Source organism: Chroicocephalus ridibundus, chromosome 4, assembly GCF_963924245.1.
Source record: "Chroicocephalus ridibundus chromosome 4, bChrRid1.1, whole genome shotgun sequence".
Classification (NCBI taxonomy): Eukaryota; Metazoa; Chordata; class Aves; order Charadriiformes; family Laridae; genus Chroicocephalus; species Chroicocephalus ridibundus.
In genome coordinates this window covers 20,097,844-20,124,599 of record NC_086287.1, presented here as the reverse complement: position 1 = coordinate 20,124,599, position 26,756 = coordinate 20,097,844, and the positions used below count along the sequence as shown (strand labels likewise).

Genomic DNA, 26,756 nt, shown 5'->3' with positions numbered 1-26,756 from the left:
TGTGCTTGTATAGAAAGCTGCAGCCTCTGCATTAGCAGACAGGCTTCTCCTTTTCCCAAGTAAGAATCTTGATTCATTTGATCCTGTCAATATGTATTCCATTTCCACCTCCTCTCTGTGTCTAGCTGAAAGGAACAGTAATTTCAGTATGCCTTACATTACAAGAACATTTGCTGGATAATGTTCACATCACTATTAATACTTTGATGTTGATTTTTCTATCGTATACTCTTACTCCATAGTTAGAGTGGGAAGCATATTCACATAGGAGGAACTGGATAGCGAGTGGGATTGAGAAAGCCCTTCTAGTTTAAATATGTGGACACTGGGAGAGAAAAAACCCTCCATGTGAGGTAGTTTAACTACATAACAACTGGCCGTACTTGCATTCTGTTATCAGTGTATTTTTAATACATAAGGAATTTATTTTTTTTTATCTAAAAGAGGAAATTTGATGGGTAGATCCTAATCAGATACAATATGAGAAGCCTCAATTAGATGCATTTTCTGTGTAATAAAACCAATAAAAAACCCCCTTAAAGACACCAACACCATTATCATGAACAATGAGGCAATTTCTCCTGCAGTATTTAAGTGCGTAGCTGTAACTTCAGAATTATTTTCTCCAACAACATGCATATATCCGGGGCTGTTTGGGATTACATTGTTTACCATACTGTAAGATCAATTCTAAATGTATGCACTGAAGTCTGAATAATTTATTTTCTAGCCCATTAGAACAATTTGGAGGATCTAATTCCATAGGCAGCTTTTCTGCCAAGAGAGGGAGTGCACACGTGTCTGTGTATCTCTTGGGGAAGGAGAGACAGGCTGAATCTATGCTTTTAGAGTAAGCCACCCGCTTTACTGCTTGACTCGGCTGTATAAACACCTGTGAGCAATTTGTCTTGAGCAGAATAGACCATTTCTTCCACAGCCAATTGCAAAGTCCAGGGCTTGCAAAGAGCCCACTACTCGTGTCTTTGTATTCATGATTTTGCAACAGAGGCACAGACATACTAAACAGCCTGTTCCAGATTTACACTGAGGTCTGTCCTGGAACAAACACTTAACTCAAAGCTCCTGAGTCGTAGGGCTATGACACTATCCCTTCTGGTGTCCCACTCTTTTGGCCTCAGAATAAAAGATTTTACAAAAAAATGCAACATTTATTGGAAAAAAAATGTTAGAGGAAGCTGCATTTCGTTTCAGATTTTGCCATTATCTGCATTGCTTGCAAGTGGCTTATCATGAACAATTCGGCAAATACTGTGTTAAACATTTCACAAGGGAATTAAAAAAACGCTGTTGTCAGTAGCGTGACGTCTTTGAGGGAGATTCATGGGTTTTTTTTAAAAAGTCAACCCTGCATCACCACATGCAGTCAATACAGACTCATATTTGGCTGCCAGTAGATCAGGTTAAAGCTGTAGACTTCTTGCTGATCATTTTACTTTAACATTTTCTCTTTTAACCATGACAGCTTCACTGTTTGTTTGGAAGCCCCAAATTGTCAGGAGTAGCCCTGTTAATGGTTTTGGTTTTGTTTTATTTCACATCTCGGCAAGCCCTGAAAGCTGTCGGGAATTATCATCTCATCACCCTTCTTCTGACTGTTTGGCACAAACAGGGATTGGGGGTTGGGTATGGGGCAGGGAGAGAAAAAGTGGAGGAAAGGGAACATCATAAATAACTAAGTAAAATTATCTGTAACTTAACAGCTCCTTAGGTACCAAGATGAAAAAATCAAAACAGACAGGCAGCATAAAACCAACTACAACAGTTTTCACTCACATAAATAAATGTGATCTCTCTGATCTTAGACTGGGAATTACGCTGCTGTTCAGTTCAGAATGGGGTTGGGGGTGGGAAGCGAGCCTTTTGAATGTTTGGGAACAGAAAATATTCTGCTCTCATTGGAAAGGCTTCCGTGGCTGTCTTGGTAGGTCTTGGTTCCCTTAAGCTTTTCCTTAACCAGGGGCTTGAGTGTTATTATGGCCGTTGGACGGAGACTTACAGGTGTGCTTCACTCCCTGGTGGAAAGCAGGCTTTAAAGAGCAGTTTAGACTGGAGTTAAGGGCACCTCTTAGGACAGTGAGGGGATGTTCTGGTGTGGGAAAAGGAACAGGGCTGAACTAAGGTGGGGCAGCCCTCAGTAGTGTGTGCTAGTGTGTGTTTCCTAAGCAGCACTTCGTGAAACCCAGTTTGAGCCAGATGATTTAATGCTCAGAGGATCCCTTTGTGTATTTCAGGGTTTGGTTAATCAACCTAAGGAAGAGCTGTGCATTATATCTTAAAAAATAGGAAGATAATGAACTGCTAGGGAGCCTGACGTATATTAGAGTATCTCTGAATCAAGGGCAATGTAGCAAGATACCCTTTCTGACCACCTCATCTGAAATATTCAGCTCTGATCTAAATGGGTACAGGCACAGTCACGGCATTTTACATGAACCATCTCCTGGTTTTCTGATGTTTTGTGCCACTGGTGAATTCCCAGTTTCTGCAGACAAGAATGACTTTGGAGGGAGAAGGTGCTGGAATCAAATGTCCAACGGGCAATGATGTCTCAAGCATCATGCATGGTACAACATAAAGAATTGAATGGGCAATGGAGGAGCAGGCAAGCTGGTCTTGCCTTTACTGAATGCAGCAGCATCTTCAGTGAGACCCACCTCCCATAAGACAAATGATAGTTGTAGGTGTAAGTATCCCTCAAAGCAGTGTAGCAACACAGAGAGCATGAAAGGTGATGAAATAAGCTGCCTCTTATTGGTGCCATTGAATTGCTTCAGAACAAAGAACTGAAGATAATACCTAAATGTATTGCAAGATGATGCCTCTGCTGCTGCTGGCCATCTGCGTTCGTTAGGCTTAATTGGACTTGGAGCCCACCAGGCTGCAGAGGCAGAAGCACAGCTATGCTTTCCATCCTGTTCTTCGACCAGTTTAGCACTGTTCCTGCCTGTATTTCAGCGCTCTGACCAGTTTTAGATTGGGTGCCTGCCACCTCTCCTTCTATGCTGTTCTGTCGTCCAGGAGACCTTCAGGGTTTTATTCTCATTTTAGGGAATTTATTCCTAATTTTTTTTTTTCCTTGGGCCATATTGATAGCTTTTCTTTATATCCCCTCAGTTACCCTAAATGATTTTCTATGGGTTACCTTCTTTAAATATTCTTCTCCCACCTCTCCCCTGGTTATTCTTCAATCATTTTAGACTGTGTTAAACATCATGGTCCGTAAGTGGGCACAGAGGGGAGGTATTTCCAGTGTATATGGTCGGGGCATGGACTGTCCCTCCATGGTGCTTGTAGAGGGTATTTTGTGAAAGGATGAATATGGTGATACGGGATGCCTGTTTGTGAAAAGGCTGCTGAATGAAATGATTTGAGTCCCTGTGTCCTGAAGTCTCCCTTCTCTCAGTGGAGACACACAGGTTGATGCAGCTGAGGTACATTACAACGAGATGTAGTTTGTCTCCTTAGTTCCGTACAAAATAGACTGGTTTGCAACTGGGGTGAGGAGTCCTGCCTTGAGACACAGCTGCCTTTACTGTCCCTTATTGAGGGGGAATTCAGTGGCAGGCAGAGGCAACCTTAGCAATTAGTACTAAGAAATTGCTTTGGCTTTTGTGTTTCTCTTGTGTGTTTCGTTTCTGAGGCTTAGCTCTGTCCCAGGATTAGCTCTGTCGTTTTCTTTTTCCTTCCCTGGTTCATGAGCTGCCTTATGTTCATCCACTTTATGCAGACATTTAATTGATATGCTCCTATGTCTGGCTTACTACTCTATGAACAAAATTTCTTTCCTAGCCTTTAATTGATTTGGATAATAAAGTGCAATTATAAAACTCAATAAAAATTATAAAACTCAATAAAAAGGGAGAGCAGGAAAGAAAGCAACCGAAGAGATACTCTGCTGTGTGACTTTATAATAATGCAAAGTCCCCTTTGGTTTAATTCTGTTTAATTGCTCAGCTTTACTCAGATTGTGTCAGTTCTGCAGGCTTCCTCACAGTTATAAGCAGCACGCTTATAAATGTTTGCATTTTTTAAAAGTTTCATGTGTATATAATAACTGTAAATTTTATGGTTTTGTGATGGCTGCTACCTGCTCTGGCATCCTCCCTTCGCCTTGCTCGCATGCCTGGGGAGCCTGTACTACTGCTCCCCTCTCAAACTTTTCCTAGACCAGACAAGTCCTCTTCTGAGGACTGGATTACCAAACCCATGGCCACATTAGGAGTAAACATCTATTTGATTTTTTTAATGTTACAGGAGAATTCTCTCTCCTTCTCTGGTCCCTTTACCCTCTTGCTTCACAGGGAGGTGAGACCTTGGACAGGAACTAAGAGGTGTGAGGTGTCCTACCAGGGGATGCTCTGGCAAGATTTTTTTATAGCATGGGTCAGGGATGGGAGATGTTTTATTGGGATGGGAAGAACAGGGGATCAAAAGTGCTTCAGCCATTCCTGGCAGCTCTCGGAGGTACCTAAATAAGATACAGATTTTTTCAACCCCTTCGATATCTGAATCTTTGGTAATTTCTCTTTTACTCAGTGTCTGCTTTTTCAGTAGAGAGGAAGGGACCTGTTTTTTGAAGTTGCCTTGGATTTAGGAAATCTGGGTCTTTTTCTTGAGTGTTACATCTTACTGATGAGTTCTGCCTCTATTTTTTTTCCTTTCTCCCCTGTCTGTTGTCCCTCTTTAGAGTGCCACAAGGAGAGATCATTTCTTAATAGGTATAACTGCTACGTTTACCCCAGCAGAGCTGTTCTACTGCTGCCATATTGATATGGATTAATATCTGGGGTTGCTTGGATACAATAACTAAGTTTCTTTGTTTTCTTTATTTTCCAGTTGGGAGGCTGTGGAATCCTTGGAGTAGGCATCTGGCTGGCCGTCACCCAAGGAAACTTTGCCACCCTCTCTTCTTCTTTCCCGTCCCTGTCAGCTGCCAACCTACTGATCGTCACAGGGACATTTGTCATGATCATTGGCTTCGTGGGCTGCATAGGCGCCATCAAAGAAAACAAGTGCCTCCTGCTGAGTGTGAGTATTAAGCCGCTATGGTGTTGCAGTGTTTGCTGTCTTAAGGTGCTGGTGCTATTCCAATGCATGTTACAAAGTCTTGTATTTCAACAGAAGTTGCCCACTTGACATGGATGAGATGTGAGTCGTGCTTGAATGAGTCTTTGCTAGATCTAAGGAGTTGCTACATCACTCCTGACCAAGCTTTTAACCAGTCCTTGGAGGATGAGACCTGCCAGAAGGGAAAGGTTAGCAGTGGTGTGTGTTTCCTTGAACTCTTGAGAGAAGAGGGAGAGGTTTATGAAGACATCTTTTGCATCCCTGGAGGTGTTTAAGGCCAGGTTGGATGGGTCTTTGAGCAACCTGGTCCAGTGGGAGGTGTCCCTGCCCATGGCAGGGGAGTTGGAACTAGATGATCTTTAAGGTCACTTCCAACCTAAACCAGTCTATGATTCTGTGATTTATGTGGCAGATAGGTGGTTTGAAACTAAAATGAACAACATAAATTGAAATTAAGGCAATTTTGTGAGTGGAAATTTACATCGTGAAGGCTGAAGTCAGAATCTGGGGCTAAAATTCAACAATTTTAACAGTCTTATAAATACCCACTTTGTGAAGGAAGTGTCTGGCCAGCCGGATGTAATTACTGGACTACAGCATCAGTGCCAATGCAGGAGAAGTCCACAGGGTGCTGAGTCGAGGTTGGCGATAGTCTTTAGACCTGCAAGGACTGAAAGGACAAATTTCCCGTGCAACAGGAGCACCTCTTGTTCTGCTTCCTAAGAGCAGACGATAGAGGAAAGGATGCGGCAGCTACAAGTTAGTGAAGGATGTAGTTGGGAGGATGTGCTGCTGTTACTAGGATGTGTTGCTTTGAGGAAGACATTGGAAATATTACAGGAAGCATGGAGCACCACTGGGATCCTAAAATGGACTGGGAGAGAGCAGGGCAGGAAGAACTACTAGCTCAGCCCACCTGCTTTCGAGGAGCAGAATTTTATGTGGTGTTGGACACAGCAGGATATTTGTGTGTGGTCTTGCCTTATGAATAGTGCTACTTTTCTATGGTGTGATAAGGGATAAGATTTCCTAAGGAGTCTACTTAATAATACTGCTCAATGAGAAATGAGCAGTATCAAAGAGGCATTTCGATCTATTTATATTTCATACACTAGGTTGCACAGCAGATGAGACTCTGATCCACTATCTTTGTGTTCTTCGCATATGACATTTGTATTGGGTTGTCAGAGCAAACCTGTAAGCTCTTTGGTATTAGGCTGCTGTGATGTTAGGTGTAAATGATAATAATGGCTTACCTCTGGCATTTGCCAACGACTTTTGAAAGAAAAGAGGACAGACAAAGTGTTTTAAGTTGCAGAGGACAGATGGAGAAAGGACGTCGAAAGCATAAGTGAAGTTTAATTTGTACGTGAGATTTTTGCATAGGTGCGTGCAATAGTCAGGAATGATCTCTCTGATTAGAGTGTTTAGATAGCCTAAAGCTTCACAGATTTACTGACTTGAAAGGACCTACCTTGTGTCCACCAACTAAGGAGCTGACAGATATTCTTTACTCAGTGGCAACATATAGCCAGGTCAATGCCTCATTAATCTCTTAAGAAACAGGCCCATTCCTTTTTCTCTGCATTTGGAGGAAGAGAATAATATGAAAATCTAAAATGGAGTGTGAAAAAAAAGTACAAAAGGAAACCTCAACCATCCTATGTGTTCTGCAAAAATATGCAGATGGGGTGAGTTGTGCAGCTGTCATTCTAAGATCTCTGTCAACAAAGAATGGATATTTACAATGATTCTTCTTTGCTCCAGCTACAACATGAAAGAAGATAAACTTTCCATCATTAGATTTCCCAAGGGAAATCAGAGCAACTAGCATTTCTTGAAATAAGTATACAACCTGGTGTATACAATCTTGCATCTGAATGTAGATGCAAATTGATGAGTGAAGCAAGTGAACAATGCTTTCTTGCTTCAGTAAGATTCCTTTGACATTTTTGCTATTCTTGTTGTTCAAGATGGTGTAACAGAGGTCCCTCTGCTACAAGCTCAGCTGTAATTAGAAAATGGCAGCTTTGTTCTGATGGGTTGGGTCACTGTCCTGATCAGGTGACAGAGGTCATAAGAGTCGAGTCTGACTTAAGAAAGTTAGTTTATCGACTTCCATTGTTTTTTTCATAGGTATTTGATCCTGTGGTGCAGGATCATCTAGCTGTACTGCAAATCTCTATAGGGTATCTTGAAACAAAATTAGGAATCTGTTTTTTCTCCCTTCCTCATTGCAAATGTGTTACAGTTCTAATGTCCTTCAGAGCTATTAGTCGTATCTATCATCTTCATGAATTTTAGCAATACATTTAGCTTGAGTGCTCTTAACCTCATTGCAACGTTTTTCAGCTGAGGGCAGGTCCTTGCAGAAGATGAGGCACCAGCTTGCAGTACCAATCTAGCACAATCAGTTGTGGTGACTTGATCATACTACTGACTTTAGGCAGGTGCTGTATGTGCACATGCCATTGCTGTATGCTAAAGAAATTTATTCCTGATTAAGTACTTTTTTCTCTTTCATGCCCAAATGTTGAGCTAGCTGATCCTTAAGTGTCTGTGTAAACATTGTCTTTCAAGTTAATTGCTTAAGATCTATGTTTGAGGAGCTAAATTGCCTGAACTCTCTGCCTTTCATACATGTTTAGAAGAGATCTATATTTCACAGAATCATAGAATACCAGGTTGAAAGGGACCTCAAGGATCATCTGGTCCAACCTTTCTTGGCAAAAGCTCAGTCTAGACAAAATGGCCCAGCACCCTGTCCAGCTGAATCTTAAAAGTGTCCAATGTTGGGGAATCCACCACTTCCCTGGGGAGTTTATTCCAATGGCTGATTGTTCTCACTGTGAAAAATTTTCCTCGTGTCCAATTGCAATCTCCCCTGGAGTAACTTGTACCCATTATCCCTTGTCTTTTCCATGTGACTCCTTGTGAAAAGGGAGTCTCCGTCTTCTTTATAGCCACCTTTTAAATACTGAAACATGGTGATAAGGTCTCCCCTAAGCCTTCTTTTTTCAAGGCTGAACAAACCCGGTTCCCTCAGCCTTTCTGCATATATCAGTCTTCTGAGTCCTTTGATCATCTTTGTGGCCCTTCTCTGCACCCTCTTACGCCTGTTCACATCTTTTTTCCATAGCGGGGACCAAAACTGAGCACAGTATTCCAGGTGTGGCCTGACAAGCATTGAATAGAGTGGGATAATGACTTGTTTATCTCTGCTGGTGATGCCCTTGTTGATGTAACCCATCATCCTGTTGGCTTTCTTTGCCACAGAAGCAGAGTGTTCACTCATGCTGAGCTGCTTGTCCACCAGGACCCCAGGTCCCTTTCCACAGAGTTGCTCCCCAGCTGAGTAGATCCCAGCCTGTGCTGCACTCCTGGGTTTTGTTTTCCCAGGTGCAAGACTTCACACTTGTCCTTGTTGAAGTTCATAAGGTTCTTGTTAGCCCACTCTTCCAGCCTATCCAGGCCTTCCTGCAGGGTGGCTCTCCCTTCCAAAGTGTCCACTTCCCCACTCTGTTTGGTGTCATCAGTAAACCTCATCAGGATACACTCCATCCCATCCCATTTATGAAGATACTGAACAGCATTGGGCCCAGTATCAATCCCTGGGGGACCTCACTTGTGACAGGTTGCCAGTTTGAAAAGGAGCTAATTACCACCACCCTCTGGGTGCAGCCTGTCAGCCAGTTCCTCACCCACCACACAGACCCCTTGTCTAGACCATAATGCATCAGTTTCTCTAGGAGGAGGCTGTGGGAATCTGTGTCGAAAGCCTTGGAGAAATCCAGGTCAACAATGTTCACTGCTTGCCCCACATCAACTGAGCAGGTTACTTTGTTCTAGAAAGCGATCAGGTTTGTCAAGCACGATTTGCCCTTGGTGAATCCATGCTGGCTTTTCCCAGTCACGTGCTTCATTTGACTTGCGACAGCCCCCAGGAGGATTTGTTCTATAATTTTCCCAGGGACTGAGGTAGGACTGATGGGTCTATAATTTCCTGGATCCTCCTCTAAACCCTTCTTGTAGATGAGGATGACCTTAGCCTTCTTCCAGTGTTCTGGAATGTCCCCTGACCTCCATGACTTCTCAAAGATTATGGAAAGCAGCCTCACAACGACGTGAGCTGGCTCTCTTAACACCCTCGGGTGGATAATGTCAGGACCCATCCATTTGTAGGGCTCAAGCTGCTGTAACAGTTTGCATACCAACTCTTCTTTCACTGGCAGTGGGTCTGTGTCTGCATCAACCTGGGTTGTTGTTCCCAAGGCCTGAAGCCCAACAGGGCTGGTAAAGACAGAGGTGAAGAAGATGTTGAGAACCTCTGCCTTTTCAGCGTTATTGGTGACTAATTCACCTCTCCTGTTTAACAGCGGGCCACTATTTTCCTTCTGTTTCTGCTTGTTGTTTATGTACCTGAAGAACCCTTTGGTGTAGTTTTTGACATCTCTGGGCAATTTCAATTTGAGCTGAGTTTTTGCTTTTCTAACTGCATCTCTGCACACCCTGGCAATGCTCTTGTAGTTCTCAACGGGCGTTTGTTTGATTTGCCATCTCTGGTACGCTTCTCTTGGTTTTGAGCAGACTGAGAAGCTTGCTGTTAAACCAAGGGGGTCTCTTGCTCCGCTAACTTCCCTTACCTTTAAGGGGAATGAACTGTTTTTGTGCTTCCAGGAGAGTCTTCCTGAAAAACTCCCAGGACTTGCTAGCCCCTTTATCCTCTATGGAAGCTTCCCACGGATTCCCTCCCAACTGAGCTCTGAGTGAGCTGAAGTTTGCTCTTTTAAAATCTAAAACCTTTGTCTTAGTACTAACCTTCGGCAGGATCCCAAACTCCACAGTATTGTGAGTTTGCACTGTATGCTTGCACTGAAAAAGGTCATTATTTCACAGATAGTCCAAGTTAAAAATCTCAGCTCTAGACATTCAATCATGATGGATTAAGTTATTTATTATCTGTATTACAGTATCCTCTGCAGGCAGCCCATGAGATCAGGATGCTTGTTCTGTATAAAATTCCTGGTAAGAGGAGGTCCCTGACCAGTAAAGCTTACTGTCTAAATAGATAAGACAAATGGAAAGTATTATTATCCTCATTAGACAGATGGGGAGCTGCGGCACAGTGAAACTAAGTGCCTTGCGTAGAGCGCACTGGGAGATTCTGGGAGAGATATGAAGCAAACCCAATTTGTCTAAATCTCAACCAAGTGCCTTTGTCATCTTTCTCTGATTATAGCAGAATGTGTCTAGCTGTCCTGTGTGCTACAATGACCTTTAAGAAGTATTATTCCGTGTTTCCATAATAGTAATGACAAATTTGATTTCTTTCATCAGCTCTATTATGTCCAAATGATAAATAAATATCCCAAAGCAAAATAGTTCTCAATTTTTATCTTGCTGAAAGTGCCTAATTGGCTCAATTAGCTGGTTTCCATGAGCTCCACTTCAGGCTGTCCCAGCTGAGCCCATCAGCCTAATTGCAACGTTACCTTCAGTTAAATGGGAAACAGGACATTCAGATAAGCTGCCAGAAAGGGCATGTGAACATGGTCTAATGCAAATTTTTTGCAAATAGGAACTTACTTTTGGTCGAGGAAATCATAGTCACTGGTAAAAAACAGTATTGGGCCCTTTGTGAAGAAACGATTTTTATGTCTATTGGTTGTTACAGCACTCATGTATAGATACCATGTTTCCAGATACATGCAACTTAAATAATAACTCATGTCCTGGAAGGAAATAAGATCCATAGGTAGTTCTTTATTTCACCCTCTGATTTTATGAAACTCTATTTTATTATTTTTTTTTCTCCAATGATTTGGTACAAAGAATGTGTTCTGCTTCTGGTTGGGATGTGCAACATGGCCGATAAACCAATCAAAAAAGGTAGAAGATGAGTGTTGCTTGTGTAGACTTTAAGGCCTAAAAAAGCCTTAAGTTGATGTAGGTGATTCTTCAGCACGTATTACCCATACAGGAATACATTAGAAAGGGGAAAAGGCTTGAAGTAAACAAAATACTGATTCCTCTCTGATTACCCAAAGCCAGCTGCCTTCTTGTAAAGGACCAAGGTTGGGTATGTTCCATCAGATCAAGGATTGGATAAGTAAGAAGATGGCTTAGATACACCCTCTTTCCCTTTATTCCTGATTTGTGGATAAGCCTGATTATTACTTGGTTTTGTAGAAAAGCTGAAACAATGATTAATGAGAAGGGGAAAGAAAATAATCATTAACACACAGATCTATGTGTTCAGCTTAATTTAAATGAGAACCTCATGTTCATCACAGTTGCTGGAATGAATAAGATCAGAATTAAACCTTGATATTAGGTCAGGACCAGCCATGGAAAGAGCTGATACTGTATATATATCTGAATGACTATCCAGACATCAAAAGGCTCTTATTTATGGAATAGTCCAGGGGGAAAACAAGTGCCCGTGATGTTTTGTACTGTGCTGTTGAGAGTTTCCTGAACTTCAGCCAGCTCATCTGTAACTGAAATTGCAATAAAGAAAATGAGGAAAAAGTTAATGAGTGGGAAGAAAAGCAGAATAAAAAAACCTACTGTTTTCAGTAGTGTCACTGGATCCAATCAGAGCTGACAGCTGAAACTCCACTGGTGACAGGGAATTTATTTCAAAGCAACTAAATGGGAAAGAAATAGCCCGTGAATGACTCCATCTCAGTAGTTTAATGCTACAGACCAAACAGTAGATTCTCATTCCAGTTTAGCACAAGCGCTTGTGTTCTTTTAGCAATCTGAGTAGCAAAATCAGGGAAATTGTGACTGCAGCCACAGCAGCAAGCAAGTGATGCAAAGACCAGGAAGATACCGTACACACAGCCTGAGAGCATTATACATCATGTGTAACACTTCTCTCTGTAGCTCTGTCTGGCATATGAAAGCCCTAACTTGCTGCCTGTTTGGACTGTAAGTACTGAGCACCAGACTCTCCTAGTTTTGTTGCCCCTCCTTTGTTATTAAGAAGCTGTTTCTCATTGCCTTTCAGTTTTTAGCTCCTTCCGCTTGGCTGATACTGAAACTCAGGAGTGGATGGGGTCCTGTCTGGGTTCTCCTCTTTCTCCCTTCTTTTCTTCACTTCTGGAGGCAGTTGATCAAAGAATCCGGGAACAGAGGAGAGAAGGAATAAAGCTGTTTTCCTTCCCTCCTGTTTTTAGACTTGAGCCTAGGCTCAATGTGTAGGAAGAGCTTACCTCATAGGGTAGTATTTATTTTTGTAATATAGACTGATGCAGTACCACTGGTGCTTGTTATGCTTTGAATCATAGAATCACAGAATATCTCAAGTTGGAAGGGACTCGTAAGAATCATTGACTCCAACTCCCTGCTCCTTGTAGGACTCCTTAAAACTAAACCATATGACTAAGAGTGTCTTCCAGATGCTCCTTAAACTCTGACAGGCTTGGGGCCCTGACCACTTCTCTGGGGAGCCTGTTACAGTGACCAACCACCTTCTCAGTGAAGAACCTTTTCCTGATGTTCCCATTCCTTCTTTTTAGCCAAGATGCTGCTTTGTGGCAGTCAAACAGAGTGACAGAGCCGTGTACAGGACTCAATGGAACTATGCTAATTTATATCGAGGCTTAATCTGTCTGTCTAAATGGCTGTCAGTGTTTCTGAGTTTCTAACTCCTCGTTGATTAATCTATTAACTAGTAGTTGTTAGCTGTGTATTAGCAACATCAGCTTCTCTGACAGCCTACACAGGCTCAAGATCCCCTACCGCTTAGAAAGCCTCCCTCACCCCATCTTTTGTCTCAGCATTGAACCAACTCTCACGTGCCAGAGTGAAAAGAAACCTGCTCTGAGCCATTTCAAACGGAGACCCAGAAACCAAGCTTCATCTTGCCCTACTATTGTCTGTAAGGGTTTGAGGTGAGTCACAGATAGCTCACTGCCCATCAAATTACTAGGACAATTAAGTAATCCAATGAACCTCATGGTGGAAGAATAGAGCCTAAGACTACATGGTGGTGAAGAAAACACTGTCAAGGAAGCCTGTTTTCTACCAGAGCTTGCAGTCTCCAGGCAGACGTGTTCATTGTCTGATCTGTAAGACTGACCTCTGCTGATTTTGATGGGCTTTTGCTCCAGACCTAGGGTCACCTGCAAGATCTGTCAGGCAACAGAATTACTCCCATTTTGAAAGTAAAGGACAGGTAACCTGTGTGCTCGTTGCCAGCCCAGACATTCATGTCACTTTTGAGCATAACATTTGATTATTTTTTTTCCTAACAATAAAATTATCTCCTCAGATAGAAAGCCGTAGGCTTACCGAAGCAGCATGTGTGCTTATATTCCCAGTCATTCACATACTATTTTAGCCACCTTAATCCTGCCTCTTAAATTAGAGGGCAACATTGGCTTTTTTCTTTAAGGATTAGAATTACCTGAACCTCAGAAAAATGTGACTCTGGAGGTAAAGAAATGGAAGCTAGTTTGTGTAAATCAGTGATGCATACACAATGTGTAGCTAGATCTGATTTGATGCTATAGATATTTCAGTTCCTCAGTAGGAGGCAGGATTAAGTAAACCAAACTACCTTGCTGTTCCTTTTCTAAGCTACTGCAAGACTGGCCCATGCGCATCTGATGCAGCAACCTCTGTGTAGCACATTTGGGAATAGCAAACTGGGGAGAAAGCCAGCAGTAGAATCTAAATACAGACAAAATACTCTACCTTGTCCTTTTTTCTCTTCTTGACCATCTGCTTCTCACCATTTAATTCATTTATGCATTAAGTGTAGTTTCTAGAGGCTATTTTGAGACTCCTAGAAATAAGAAAAATGTTCTATTGTTATAATTAGCAGGTAAGGTCCCATTGCAAACTTAGCTCAGGGTTTGCAAATACGTGTAAAGGGAGAACTGCAGAATTTCAGAGTAATTTTTTTCCCCTTCATCTCATCATAAGTCAGCTGAGCAGCATGGTCATGGCATTTGCCTTTATCATCCTGGGGGAGCTTCTGTCGGTCTGCCCAGCACTTGGGGTCAGCGGGTGTTCGGTGTGAGGCCAGCCCTGCTGACTCCCTTGCTCCCCAAACAGGGTGTGTGGGGACCATTCGCTGCTGCTCTCCTCCTCTCAGGGCATGAAGCTGTCCGATCACGTTTCATGCAGGAGATCCAGATGACAAGAAATATCCTGGGGATGGTAGATTCAGGGAAGAAGCTCCATTTACTAAATACAGAGATGATGTTAAAGTCTGAGTAAAAGGTGTAAGTTTAGACAATAATTAACTTACATGTCTTTGCCATAGATGGAGAATACTAGATTAACCCTAAACCAGAGCCTTTTAGTTGTATTTGCTGTTTCCATTAGCTATGTGAGATGGACTCAAGCAACTGCTTTGTTATTTAATGGAGTGACATGGGGACTTGTAAGAGCTAGTCTGATGTTCTGGTTCTTCAGCCACATTGTACTTCACAATTAGCATGAGTTTCTGTCTTGACCAGCACAAAGATTGACATCAGATGTCGTCACACCTTTGCATTATGTTTGCAGAAGAGATGAAGCAACCCTTAAAGAGAGTCAAAGGCCAGTGAGACCTTTATTTCTGCTAAGGAATAATAATCTGTGATCTGTTAAATGGGCGTATACCTACCTACTTTGTGATGTGAGAGTGATACCTGGCTAATATTTTATGACACTTCATTGATTTTGAGTCAGTTTTTGGAGAAGATGGAAAATCACTAGAAACGCCACAAAATGCCAGTTAAAATCCTATGACATATAGTATGGGAATGTCAAGTCTCTCAACTCTCACTAATGCAGTAAAACTGAATGATTCTAACTGAAAGCACTAATGAGACTAAAATGAAACACTGTTAATGTGTTTAAACTGCATATGTTGTATATCTTTCCAGAAATAATTACTGCAGATTTCTTAGAGCCTTATTGATCAGCAGGAGTTTTCACACATTCATAAAAAATATAGTCCAAACATAAACAGAGCTCTACTATATATCTAGCAAGCATAAAGCATGCACGACTTTGTCACAATCACAATGAATTAACTATTAAGGCTTTTAGAGAATAATAGCTGATGAACCAAATTTAGATACATGCCATTTTCATAATGGAGTTTCTGTTCATAAGTTTGCTCATATACATTACTGACTTTTTACAGTTTATGAGCAAACTTATCATTTTTATGCTGAAAAAAAAAAGATCAGGAGGCTAAAGAGATTTACTTCCAAGGAAGTATTAAAAGAGCTAAATATGCACAGCATGGCAGAGAGAGGGCTCAGATGGGATATAAGTCTACAAATATTCAAGCAGTCTAAATACGGACAGAAAGGAAGCAGGCGTGGTGCTACAAAGGGTGGTAAGTAGGAGCAATGATGTGGAACTAACAAAAGGAGAATTCAGAGCGTCAGTTTGGTACCGAGATGTAGAATCAGAATCCACTGTGATGGAAATTGATGGAAGCAAGCTACCCTTTCTCTTTCGTTATGAAGTTCATGTGGTAGATCAATACAATGGGGTTTTATTGACTGCAATTGTTATTGTTGCTGTTACTGTCTGGGCACTGTCCTGTCATTTCTCATTCATTCCTCTGTCTCTTTCTGTGCAAGTCTTCCAGGCTGCAGAAGAAGTCATTTCTAAGACGCAAGTACAATTCCCATTGCGCTTTTTCTTCTGTTCTCCTCTCCTTGCTCGGTTCCTTGGAAAAGAAAATCAAAGAAAATTTTAAAAAACTAAGCGAGCCTTTCATAATGTTCCTACTCCACATTAATACATCAGATCAAAATGCCTTTCAGGAATTACATGAAATGATACTTCTTGTGAGAACTAGTGCTACATTAAACACTGTTGCTTTCAAAAGCGGAAGAAAGTTACTTTTTTTTTTTCTTTTTTGAGTGCTGATAAAATATGCACCATATCTGGTTTTATTCAGTGGAAGTAATGTACCAGTATGTAATAAAAAAATCAATTCTGGGAAACCTTTATCATGCTTGGGGCTGATCTTTGTATTGCTGTGCTTAGAAAGTCAGAGCCAACATTGGCAAGCACTGGTACCTGAAAGCAGGAACAGCACCCCTATAAAGAGCAAGTGTTCTCCAGTACCTGGAGTTCTGTTTTCCAGTACCTCAGTCGGAATTCTTGCATTGATTTTGACTTTCCATGGGTGGCTTGGTTTTTTCCAAAGTGTGGAATATATAGTAAATTTGGCAATAGTTTATAGCATTCAGCACCTCTGACAGTGTTACCCCTTTTGGTGCTCAACTTTATGCATCTAAGTTTGTTGATGCATCTGTTTTGATTTGGTTAGGCGTGGGGGTGCTACACTTCTGCAGGGAAGACATAAGATTTTGACAATACCAACTATAGTAATAAGGCAGCTCCACTGTAGATATTATTTCAATATAAATAGCATATTAAATTCAAGGAAAGTTCTTCATTTTCAGGCATCTTGGTGAAGTGTGGCTGCTATAAAATCCATTAGGTTCTTCTGACCTTAATGGAGCTTTTTGAATTTGTAGGTAAAGGTTTGACTTAGTTTCTTCAAAAAAAGAGAGATACTGTTTACACCTTCAGTATTAAAGAAGAGATGCTGTCCCTGGAGAGAAGATTATGTGCAGAATGTGATGTAATTTTTGGTAGTATTTCAGTTCATAGCAAATTATAATCTAAAAATCAATTTAAAAAAATTTCTTTTTGGTAGATAGTTTAGGCCTGAAGAACAGTAACACAATCTGATAATCCTCCTTTAAACTCAAAAATACAGGACCTTCTCCTTTTGATCAGAACAAGCAGACATCTTTCAAATGTGTGGGGAGCCTGCACTTTAATATATGCCTTTGTTTTAAATCAGAATAAAAAAATTAATGTAATATTTGGGTAGTTGTGGGCCATACCAAGCCCCACATTCCCTTACATTTCTTGACACTGAGAAAGAATAACACCTTCCAGAATAAGATGAGGCTACATCTGGAGTGTGTAGCCCTATTTGGGGCTCCCCAGTAGAAGAGGCACATAGATACCAGAGGGGAAGGAGTCCAGTGGAGGGCCACCTTGATGATTATGAGGCACTTGAAGTGTAAGGACAGGCTGAGAGAGCTGGATTGGTTCTTTCTTAAGAAATTAAAGACAGGAGGAGATTTTATTCCTATCTACAACTACCTTACGGTAGAGTCTGAAGAAAATACAACTTTTGGAAGGATTCACAGAGACTGGCCAAGAGGTAAGAGACACAAGTTACAACAAGGGAAGTTCCAATGAGAGATGCTGAGTATTTTTGTTACTATGAAGATGGTCAAGTATTGGAGAAAGGTGTCCAGTGAGACTGTGGATGGCTGTCTGTCTTCATCCTTGGAGATGCTCAGAAGGTGACTGGGCACAGCTCTGCATAGTGTCATCTAGTTGACTGCATTGTTAGCAAGGCATTGGACCAGATGATCTCCAGAGGTCATTGCCAACTTATATTTTTCTGTGATTCTGAGAGGCTCTGACTTGTAGCGGCCAGAGCTGGACTGTTCTTGAAGAACAAAGTTATATGTGTACACGTTAGGACCAGTCAGAAAAACTAAAATCCCTCACAGGTTATGAAGTTAGGGTTCTATTGGTAGACCAACAATTTTAGCCCAATGAATTCTCTGTAATTTCTTCTACCTGAGGTGCTTATTAATTAGGAAGTGAAATGTAATGTTGGTAATCTAGCCGAACTAAAGGGCAAAATGCTTAAGTGAATTGACCTTGCAGTTGATGTTACAGAGGAAGGATTGCCTGTAAGTCTCCTATTTTTTTCTCTTCATCCTGGGAGCTGCTGCAGGCCAAGAGCAGTTAGCTTCCTGGAGCACTTTCACAGGAGCAACATACCTGCTTATGTGTTTTACTTCATATTGTCTCTTTCAGAATAGAAGCTAACTGTACCCTTGCAGAGAGATTAACAGTGTAGGCACTACATGATGAGACACAGCACAGGCTGACTGTTGAAGTTATTTATCCAGTTTCTTAGGTAGGTTATGCTAATTTGTAGGCTGTTTGGCCTAAACAAATTATTTGGTAAGCTATGAACTTTAAAACTGTTTTGGAATGTGTCACTATTCCAAAGAGACGGCTAGCCTTTGGGTCTTCGTACTGCTTTCTTGCTGTTTGTTGAAGAGGATTTGAATAATACTTTGCAAGAAGCTTCTGTCTCTTGTCATTAGCCAAGTTGAGGAGAGGGCCCTACGTGCTGAGATCTTACTGTCTCCTTCTGACGCAGACTCCTATCAAACTAAAAACATTACTTCAGGCATCAGTCTAAACACAGCATTCTCAATCTTGACATCAGTTATATCATGTTTAGTGTCGTTGCAGGATGTTAGGAGACTAGCAAGATAATCACAGATTGGTTTTCATTGTACTTGGTCACTTTTGTCTTTGGGAGACTGTGAGTAGATCAGCTACTCCTGAGATGGAGAGATGGGCAATTTGAGCAACATGATAGAACTATTGAGAAGATTTGGGAAGGAGAGGTAGTGGGGGAGCAAAAGACCCAATCCTGTGTATTACTGTGTGAGGCTCAATCATCACACAGAGAGGCATGTGTCTGTAACATCTGAGAAACCAGAGAATCTTGGTTTTGGGGCAAGAAAACATATTTCACTTGTTGCTCTGTACCTTTGTGAGCTGTGATGGAGATGTGCTTTAAATGATGGACAGAGGGAACAGTTCCTGATTCTCCAACTGATATTAAAAGGCTGGATGAAGGCTGGAACTAGTGGGTCAAAAGTATAGTACAGCTCCAATGGGGATGGAGTTGTAAGTTTGGACCACTTCTTCTCTAATAGATTTTTCTCTCTCTGACATCAGGAGGGTGATGCATAGCTGTGAGGTAGGCTTGATAGCAATTGCATACTTCCTTTACTCCTTTAATGGGAACCTGTGGGAAAGTCGTGGGCTTTGCAGAAGAAGAAAGTAAGGGGTGAGCAACTGGCCTTAGATTTCGTAAGGGTTGGAAATCAGCAGTGGTAGCTAACAGAAAGGCGTCACCTTACCTCCCTTCTCATCAAAACTTCTGTGAGGTTATTTCAGGTGTAATTTATGAAAAGGTGTGCAGCAGGTGCCTCTCCAGTGAACCTCTACTAGGTTGCATCCCACTATTTGACAAGTAGTGTGGTAAAGCATCTCTCTTACAAGGTCAGATTAATCTTTTTTTTTATAGAGTTTTACATGAATGCTTTGCTTTGGGATTGTTGTTTCTCCATGCATAAATCTTTATTATACCAGCAGCCTGCAGCCCCAGTGAACCAAAGCAAAACTCATTTTTATTCTTTTCTGTATTTATGACCACACTGTGAGAGAATTCATTTGAAAAGGAGCTGTGAGAGTTTCCAGCAGAGTGGTCGGGGTTTGGGTGCTGTGAGCCTTCAGTGGGCTTACATTTCTCTTTTTTAAATTTGAATGAGACATTTCAACTGGGCATCATTCCCTTTGGGATGATACTGAGAATGGAACTGAAAGTGAACTTTTGTTGGAAGGTGCTATGGGAATAGAGGAGTAGGTTGTGCATGCATCCATGCATGCAGTTTAGTTTGCTGGATCAGAAGATGTGCTGATGTGTGCAGGCTATGGTTTGCAGCCAGCTCAGTCTGAACCTCAATTTTTACTTTCTGACATACTGGTTTGGGTTCAGGTAGGGTTATTCTTTAGACAGGGATGATAAATGTGCTGACATGTAAGTGCTTGTACCTTTTACCAAGTGGTGAATTTGAGGCCTCCACCTTGAGGTTGACCTCACCTAATTTACCTTTGCAATGAAAGATACAGTGTGTGTCTCGATCGTCTGCACACAGTGGGATTTCTAGTACGTGTTAGTTATCTGTGATGTAACAGTGTACTTTTTGTCAATGAATGCAAATAATAAGAAAGATAAAACTAGAGGGTTTATTTTAAAATAATATTTTTCTATGGAGAAAATACATAATTCTACTTATCTAAGTTTTGACTTTCTAAGCAGTATACATTAATTTTGGTTCACTGACTTCCAAAATCTGCAGTGCATGAAGACTTAGACATGGTACATAACGATCACTGAGAGAACTTTTATTCTGAGATTTCCTGAATTTTAAGTGCTTGACTTCACAATTTTAGCATCTTTTACGACGGCAATGGCCATGTCATACCGATTTCTCTAGTATGAACTGAAGAAGGCAGGAGCACCATCACGGTCTCACCAGGAGATCCAGCCCATGGGCTTCTGCTGCTGGACACAGCAGTGTAGCTCGCAACAGCAGCTGTCTTCTCTAGTCCTAAGATGGTTTTAGCAGAGTTACATGGCTTGATGTTGCAGGGGAAAACACTCTTGAGTCATGAAATTTCACTTAATTTTTTGCGAATTATGATAAATTATTGAGAAATAATGACAAACAATTAACATGCTTGAGAAAACACCTTAACTTCCCTCCAGACACCTTTCCTCCCTGCCTTGCCAGTCTCCAGTTCACTCCCCACACATTATACTCAGTCGTGGGGGTCAGTGTGGGGTCCTTTCCTTTTTCTGCCACTCTTTGTTTCTTGTTCTTTTTTTTTTTCCATGCCTCCAGCACAGGGTCCTCCACAGGCTGCCATCCTCTCAAAGGCGTAGCTCCTCCTGGGTATCCACGTGCACAGGTGTCCCCTTTTTCTCTGGCATTTCCTGCCCTGATCAGCTACTGCCAGCAGGTCCAGTTTCTCTAAAACTAGTAGCCAGATCGTACTCTAAACAAAACCATTCCCCATATGCTGTTAAAAACGTTCTTCCTCAGACTCCCCTTTCTCCCACAAAGTCATTCCCTGGCTTCATCTGTACTGTCTCTCTGCTGGTGAGTTCAGAGAAGGGAGGAAACCTTTCTTCAGAGCACAGAAAAAACAGATCCCTGGCCTGTTCCTGGCCATGCTCACTGTTCCAGGTGATGTCCTGTGAAGTGGGACTGGAGGCCATTGGCTCTTAGGTGACAGCAGAAGGGCATTGTGCAGATGTGTGGGTGCAGGAGTAGGGAAGATGCTCTGTGGGATGGTTAGCGAGTTGTCTGGTCACAAGTGAGCTGTGGGAAGGATGTGAGTAGGCTTTTTCTGGTTGTAGACTTTGAAGGTTTTAGCTGCTGAGCCCTCTCATCTCTACTGGATGTGTGAAATGCAGTTTTTTGAAGACTAATAACTTTCCCACAAAAATCCACTCATAGTTGGGTAAGACAGAAGGCATGTGCCTGAAATGGAGCTGCACTTTGTTTCAGGTCCCTGCTCTAAACACTGGTGCGTGAGAGGATTTCAAATTAAGCCACCAGAAATTTAACCTGGGCAGAATAACATACTTTGCTCTGCTTCATTCTTAGAAGTAATTGAAGTGCTATTTTTGAAGTTCTTCCAAAAGCTTTTACCCTTTAGACAGAAACAAGCTCAGAATATATAAGCATAGACAACTAAAGTTTGGTAAAATTATAAGCTGATGAAATTGGAGTCCTATGGTAGGAAATGCTGATCACTGTTTGTAATGGGTATCCTTCTTTTGTTCTAGAAGTTGCCTCATGTAATCCAGGCTATGCCAGTGAATTTCACAGGGAGACAATAGTATTCGCACGCACATTTTGGGAAAGCCATGCTTTATGGATGAGAAAAAAAGTATCTCACAGCCAAATAAAACATAGCAAAGTGTCTGTGCATCTTTGAAAAGAGTGATGTGTTTTGTCCTGGTTCAATTAATGCTATACAGCAGGTTAAAATCATAAATGTAAAAAATAAGGAAGCTGCACCAAGGCTGGTTTGCAAAGCTGTACTGAAGGTCAGGGTTGGATGGTAATGATATGGAAATCAGCTTGGATCCACGAGTGTGAATGAGTTCTGTGATTCAAAACTGGGCAGTAATAGAATCCAGTATTAGGGTCAGGCAGGTGTGAAGATACTAGTAATGAAGAGTTGAAAATAAACTTTAATTTAAAACGCGCAGGGCAAAATGCAATGAGTTCTGTAGATAGTGTAATTGTACTAGTGGAGAAAGGTATTTTCCCCTTCTTCACCTTTTGCCCTCCATTCAGTCACAGAAATCCATAGCTTCAAAGGTTTGGTTTTGACTTACCAGGCAGTGAAGAAGCTCTGATAAGGCTTTGTAGCTATTAAACTTTTATAGGTTTGCAGCCATGTGGTTGAAGCTAAAGAGACGGTAACTGGTTTTTTCTCTTGGGGATGGGATTTCAATTAAGTCAGTGTTGCTCAATATTAGAATTCCAGCCTTACAGGCTACTAAGTGTATGGAGTTGTGTTATAGGGAGCAGGACCTTTGACAAAGCCTAACAAGTTTCCAGAGTTACTCTGTCTCCTTTACCCATCTTTGTAAAACTCAGTTTCATTTAATGCTCTGATAGTGCTTGTTCTAAAGTCCATGTGCCTGCTGTGTTGATGCTGCTGGAGACCCGTCCAGCATTCTAACAAAAAGTGGTTTTTCAGAAGTGTTTGGCATTGGCAACAGTTCCCCTCTCTGAAGTCAGTCAGAACTGAGGGCTTTAGACAATCTACCTGAAATCCCTGTGTTAAAAGTTTTTTATCCACTCCTTTGAGCTTTTGACTACTGGGTTTTAGACAGTTCCATGGCTTATGAGGAGAAAAAGAGATGGACCAACTTTGCTTTGATGTCTTCGGTACAAATCATCCCCTTTCAGTTGAAACCCATGGGTGATTTGTGTACAACTCGTACACAACTGCTCAACAGTGTGCAACTGCTCGTACAGGGAACTTGTATACAAGCTTTTCTGGTGTGCCTTTCACTTCTCCCACAATTCCCCTTGAAAGAAGCTATGACTTTGTGGTTTATGGGCCAGGTTGCCTTCTCTTGCAAAGGGAGGCTTACACTGTGGATTTTGCTGATGTCTTGTTAATTGGAAAGATCTAACGGGGGAAAAAAATAAAAAAAACTAACTTGGGAAGAGTCCTCAAGGGTGACTGTCAAATAGAGGACTGGACTGTTAGGGGGACAGATCTTTGGGGGGTTTTATGCTGTTCTACTGAAATCAGTGATATACTTATCACTGATCACTGTCACATCAGCCACACGTATGCCCAGATACTGCTGTGTTTCCTGACTAGTCCTTTACCTGCTTTTTCAGTTGCTGGATGTTGCGTGCCTTCTGTTCTGCTGTAACTCGGCAGCTTTGCATCTTGCTGCCTGTATGACTCCCACTCCCCATTCCGCATGATCTGCTGAATGTACTTATTGTGCGTCCGGAAAAAGCTGAAATAGATGCTGATGGTTTTTGCTTTTTGTTTTTTCCCCTGTCCCTTCTTCTCTTGACAGTTTTTTATCATGCTGTTAATTATATTTCTGTTGGAGCTCACTGTTGTGATTCTGTTCTTCGTCTACACCGATAAGGTAAGTCAGATTCTTCATTTTTCTTTCCCCTTCAGGAAATTTTTATGCCCCTTTTCCCTATAAATAAATCATGAAGCACTTGGCTTGGTATGCACATCATGCTCCTGTCTTCCTTGAGACAGCCCTCTCAGAAGGAGCTTGCTCAGAATGCATAAACAGCTTTGCAGGACTGCGCTCTCTTGCTTGCTCATGTGTACAACTCAAGGTCACAGATATTGCCAAGTGCATCTGCCATTAAAAAAAAAAGAAAAAACAACAAAAAAACCCCAAACCAAACACAAAACCCCCACAAAAAGCAAAGAAGCCAACAGAGCCTTACTAGGAGCATGTAGGAAGAGGCACCCATCAGAATGAATAGGATTTTTTAAAAATACGTTTACAATTTAAGAGACACATTAATCATAGAGTCATAGAATCTTCCTGTCTGGAAAGGACCTTTGAGATCATCGAGTCGAACCATACAATGTTGTTACAAAGGAGGTGACCTTAGCACAGGCAAAGGAACACAATTCGTTATCTTTCCAAGTTGCTCCTTGCAGCACATGTGTACTTAGATTCTAGTGGAAAGCCAAAGTAAATGTATAAAAGTTTAATAAACAAAGCTTTTGTTTGTCGTTTCAAATTTTACTTATGTTTGGCTTCTGTTCCTGTGCTTACTTGGTATTTCTGTTGTAATGGCAAGATTGCCTGACACCTTAAAATAATTGTTCTAAAAAAATATCTCCCATGAATAACCAAAACCAAGGGTATAATTGTGTGTAACCTGCCTATTCAATCAAAGGGAGCTTGAAAATCACAGGGTAAGTGCCAATTTTTGTCATGAATTAATAGTCATCAAATACATGACCAATAAACAGCTTCTTCTGGAATGGAAAGACAAAAGAGCAAAAAATAACTACACAAAATATCAAAATAAAATTAAGATTAACAGTAGACCTAGTTCTATTCAGTATTTTTAGCAATAACCTGGACAAGGAGTGGGTAGGATGTCAACATTACTTTCTCAAAAGGCTCTGAATCAATTAATGAACACTATGAGTGATTGTCAGGTGCACTTCTGAAGGACTGAAAAGAGCTAGGTTGCCGGACAGCATGCTGTAGCTGGAACATGGAATTAACTTGCAAGGTAATTAAAGTAGAAGGGGCAATTTAAGATTACTCGTATGCATTATTGGATTCTGAATTACTTGTTAATCTCTTGGGAGAAAGATCTACACGTCATACATGACAGCTTAATAAAGGCATTTATTTAATATGCAATGGGTCTCCAAAATCGAAATACAACACTTGGCATATATTTAGAAAGCGAAACAGTTAGAAAATATTATCATGTCGTTGTATAACTTGATGCCTCTCTTCACTGTGAATTTAATATTGAATTTTGGTTACTTCATTTCAGTGAAGGGTAACAGAAACGATTAGAAGAGCTAGAGAGGTGGGAGAGAGCAGTCACAAAGAGGCATTATGGAGACTACCCCGCTTCAGTTTAGGAAAGGAAAGAGATCCTCTGCTCAAGAGATCTTAAGAAGATAAATGATAGCCGTTTTGAAAATAATGGCATACTAAAGACCTGTCCTAAACACAGAAGAAATACTTGAAAATATTAAGGAGCAGGTTTAAAAGGTGAATGTTTCTTGTGCTCCACATCATCGTCTTGTAGAATTCCCTGTTGTTGGCTGTTCTGGAGTCTGATAGTTCAATAAGTGTGTGGGTATGGAGGAAAGAAAAAAAACAATGAAACATTTTTATTCATAAAGCAATCAACACTGTTATGTTGACAAGTGTGTCACAGAGAATGTTGATCCTCACTCTTAATGGTAAAAGTAGTGAAAAAGTGTCAGGAAGGATTCCCTCCCTCCTCCAGCCTGTTGGTTTGCAGTAGTTTTTGTTTGTTCTTAATAAAGAAATGGGGAAATTTAACCATCTTCTGGGTCACGTAGTGTAGGTTGATGCGGGAGATACACTACAGTTGTCTGTAAGATCAAAACAGAGTCTAAAATGTGGGCTCCAGTTCAAGTGCAGTTTTACTGAGTTAAGAAATTGCTGTAGTCTGTGAATTGTCGATGATCAAATTTGAGGCTCTTAATGGTCCTTTATGACTTTAAATCCATTATTTTATACTGAGGAAATCAATAGTTTGTGTTACACTTACAGTCCTGCCTACAGAATAAATAGAACAGCAGCCACCTAAAACTAGTGGTTTTGTGCAGCACGCTTAGAATTTGTGTGCTGGTTTTCCTGATGTGTATTTCCATGCGCACTGGTATGGAAAGCAGCTAACCCAGGCAAGTCCACCGCAGTAGTTCAGTTAATGTAGTTCCTTGGAAAATCAGTGAAGGAATGATCTATGCTAACGCTTGCACATCAGGAGAAAGTAACATTCATTTTCTGTGTAAGAATAGAACAGGATTCTGCAGATTAAGACTTTAAGGGCTCCTGTATCATTCATATATATATATATATAAATATATAAAAAATCAGTTTTTTCAAGTACCTGGTACCCTTCTGTCAATGAGGTGTGTATGTATGTGTAAAATTCTTCACAAGATAAAATGGGGGACAATCAGTTTGCTTTTTCCCGGCTTGAGAAGAGGTTGAATAATGGATTCCCTGGCAGTTTTCATTTACTCTTGCTTTGACAAGCGGAAGGACTTTGGAGTGGATGCTTTGTCCCTTGCTGCAGAGTTTAATCAATACTCTCCTCCTTCCCTGAAGCAGAGTGGTGTTAGCTCCCTGTTGAGGTGGAGAGGCAGGAGCTGAGAGAGTTGCCCAGAACTCTGCAGGCAGCTGGGGCTGATTCTAAATTCAGAGCTCTTGGTGGTTCGGCAAGGGATTTTGTTCCTTCTGCTGTAGAATGGGCACAGCAGCAAGCTGGTGCTTGCGCTGGAATGTCAGCCACAGGGTGAGAGCACATCCAGGTGCACGTGGACACAGCGCACGGGTTCCCGAGCTGTGAAGCAGTCTCTTTGTGTCCATTGCTCAGACTGTTGCTTTAGTAGCTTATTAATTATTAAAAAGCATCATGACAAAAGTTCTTTACAGCCATTCACAGGTAGGTTTTTGGCAGAGCGCTTTTGTTCTTTTGCTATGGAAGAGTGTGCAGCTGTGGAGGTGGACAGGACAGGCTGCTGGGACTCAGAACAGCCTAGACTGACCCATTCTCATTCATTGGCTTGGGAGAACCCCAAAAATTGCCTCTGTGTCTTGTTCTAGTGGCTTGGCAGAAGCCGCTCTGAGCTTTTAAGCAGCCATTTTGCTCCCGTGCCTTAGAATGTCATCTTCCCTTTTCTTGGTGGAGAAATGTTTGCTTTGATCTCAT

At 41.4% G+C, this 26,756-nt stretch overlaps 1 protein-coding gene across 10 annotated transcripts in view; it reads left to right on the top strand.

Annotated features, from left to right (window-relative positions):
* TSPAN4 (tetraspanin 4) overlaps positions 1 to 26,756 on the top strand; it is a 471,022-nt gene that overhangs the window by 387,641 nt on the left and 56,625 nt on the right. For all 10 annotated transcript variants that reach the window (XM_063331344.1, XM_063331346.1, XM_063331350.1 and 7 more), the window contains 2 exons: positions 4,858 to 5,049; positions 23,363 to 23,437. In XM_063331344.1, the coding sequence (XP_063187414.1) occupies positions 4,858 to 5,049; positions 23,363 to 23,437 (267 nt within the window). The remainder of the gene's footprint in view (positions 1 to 4,857; positions 5,050 to 23,362; positions 23,438 to 26,756) is intronic.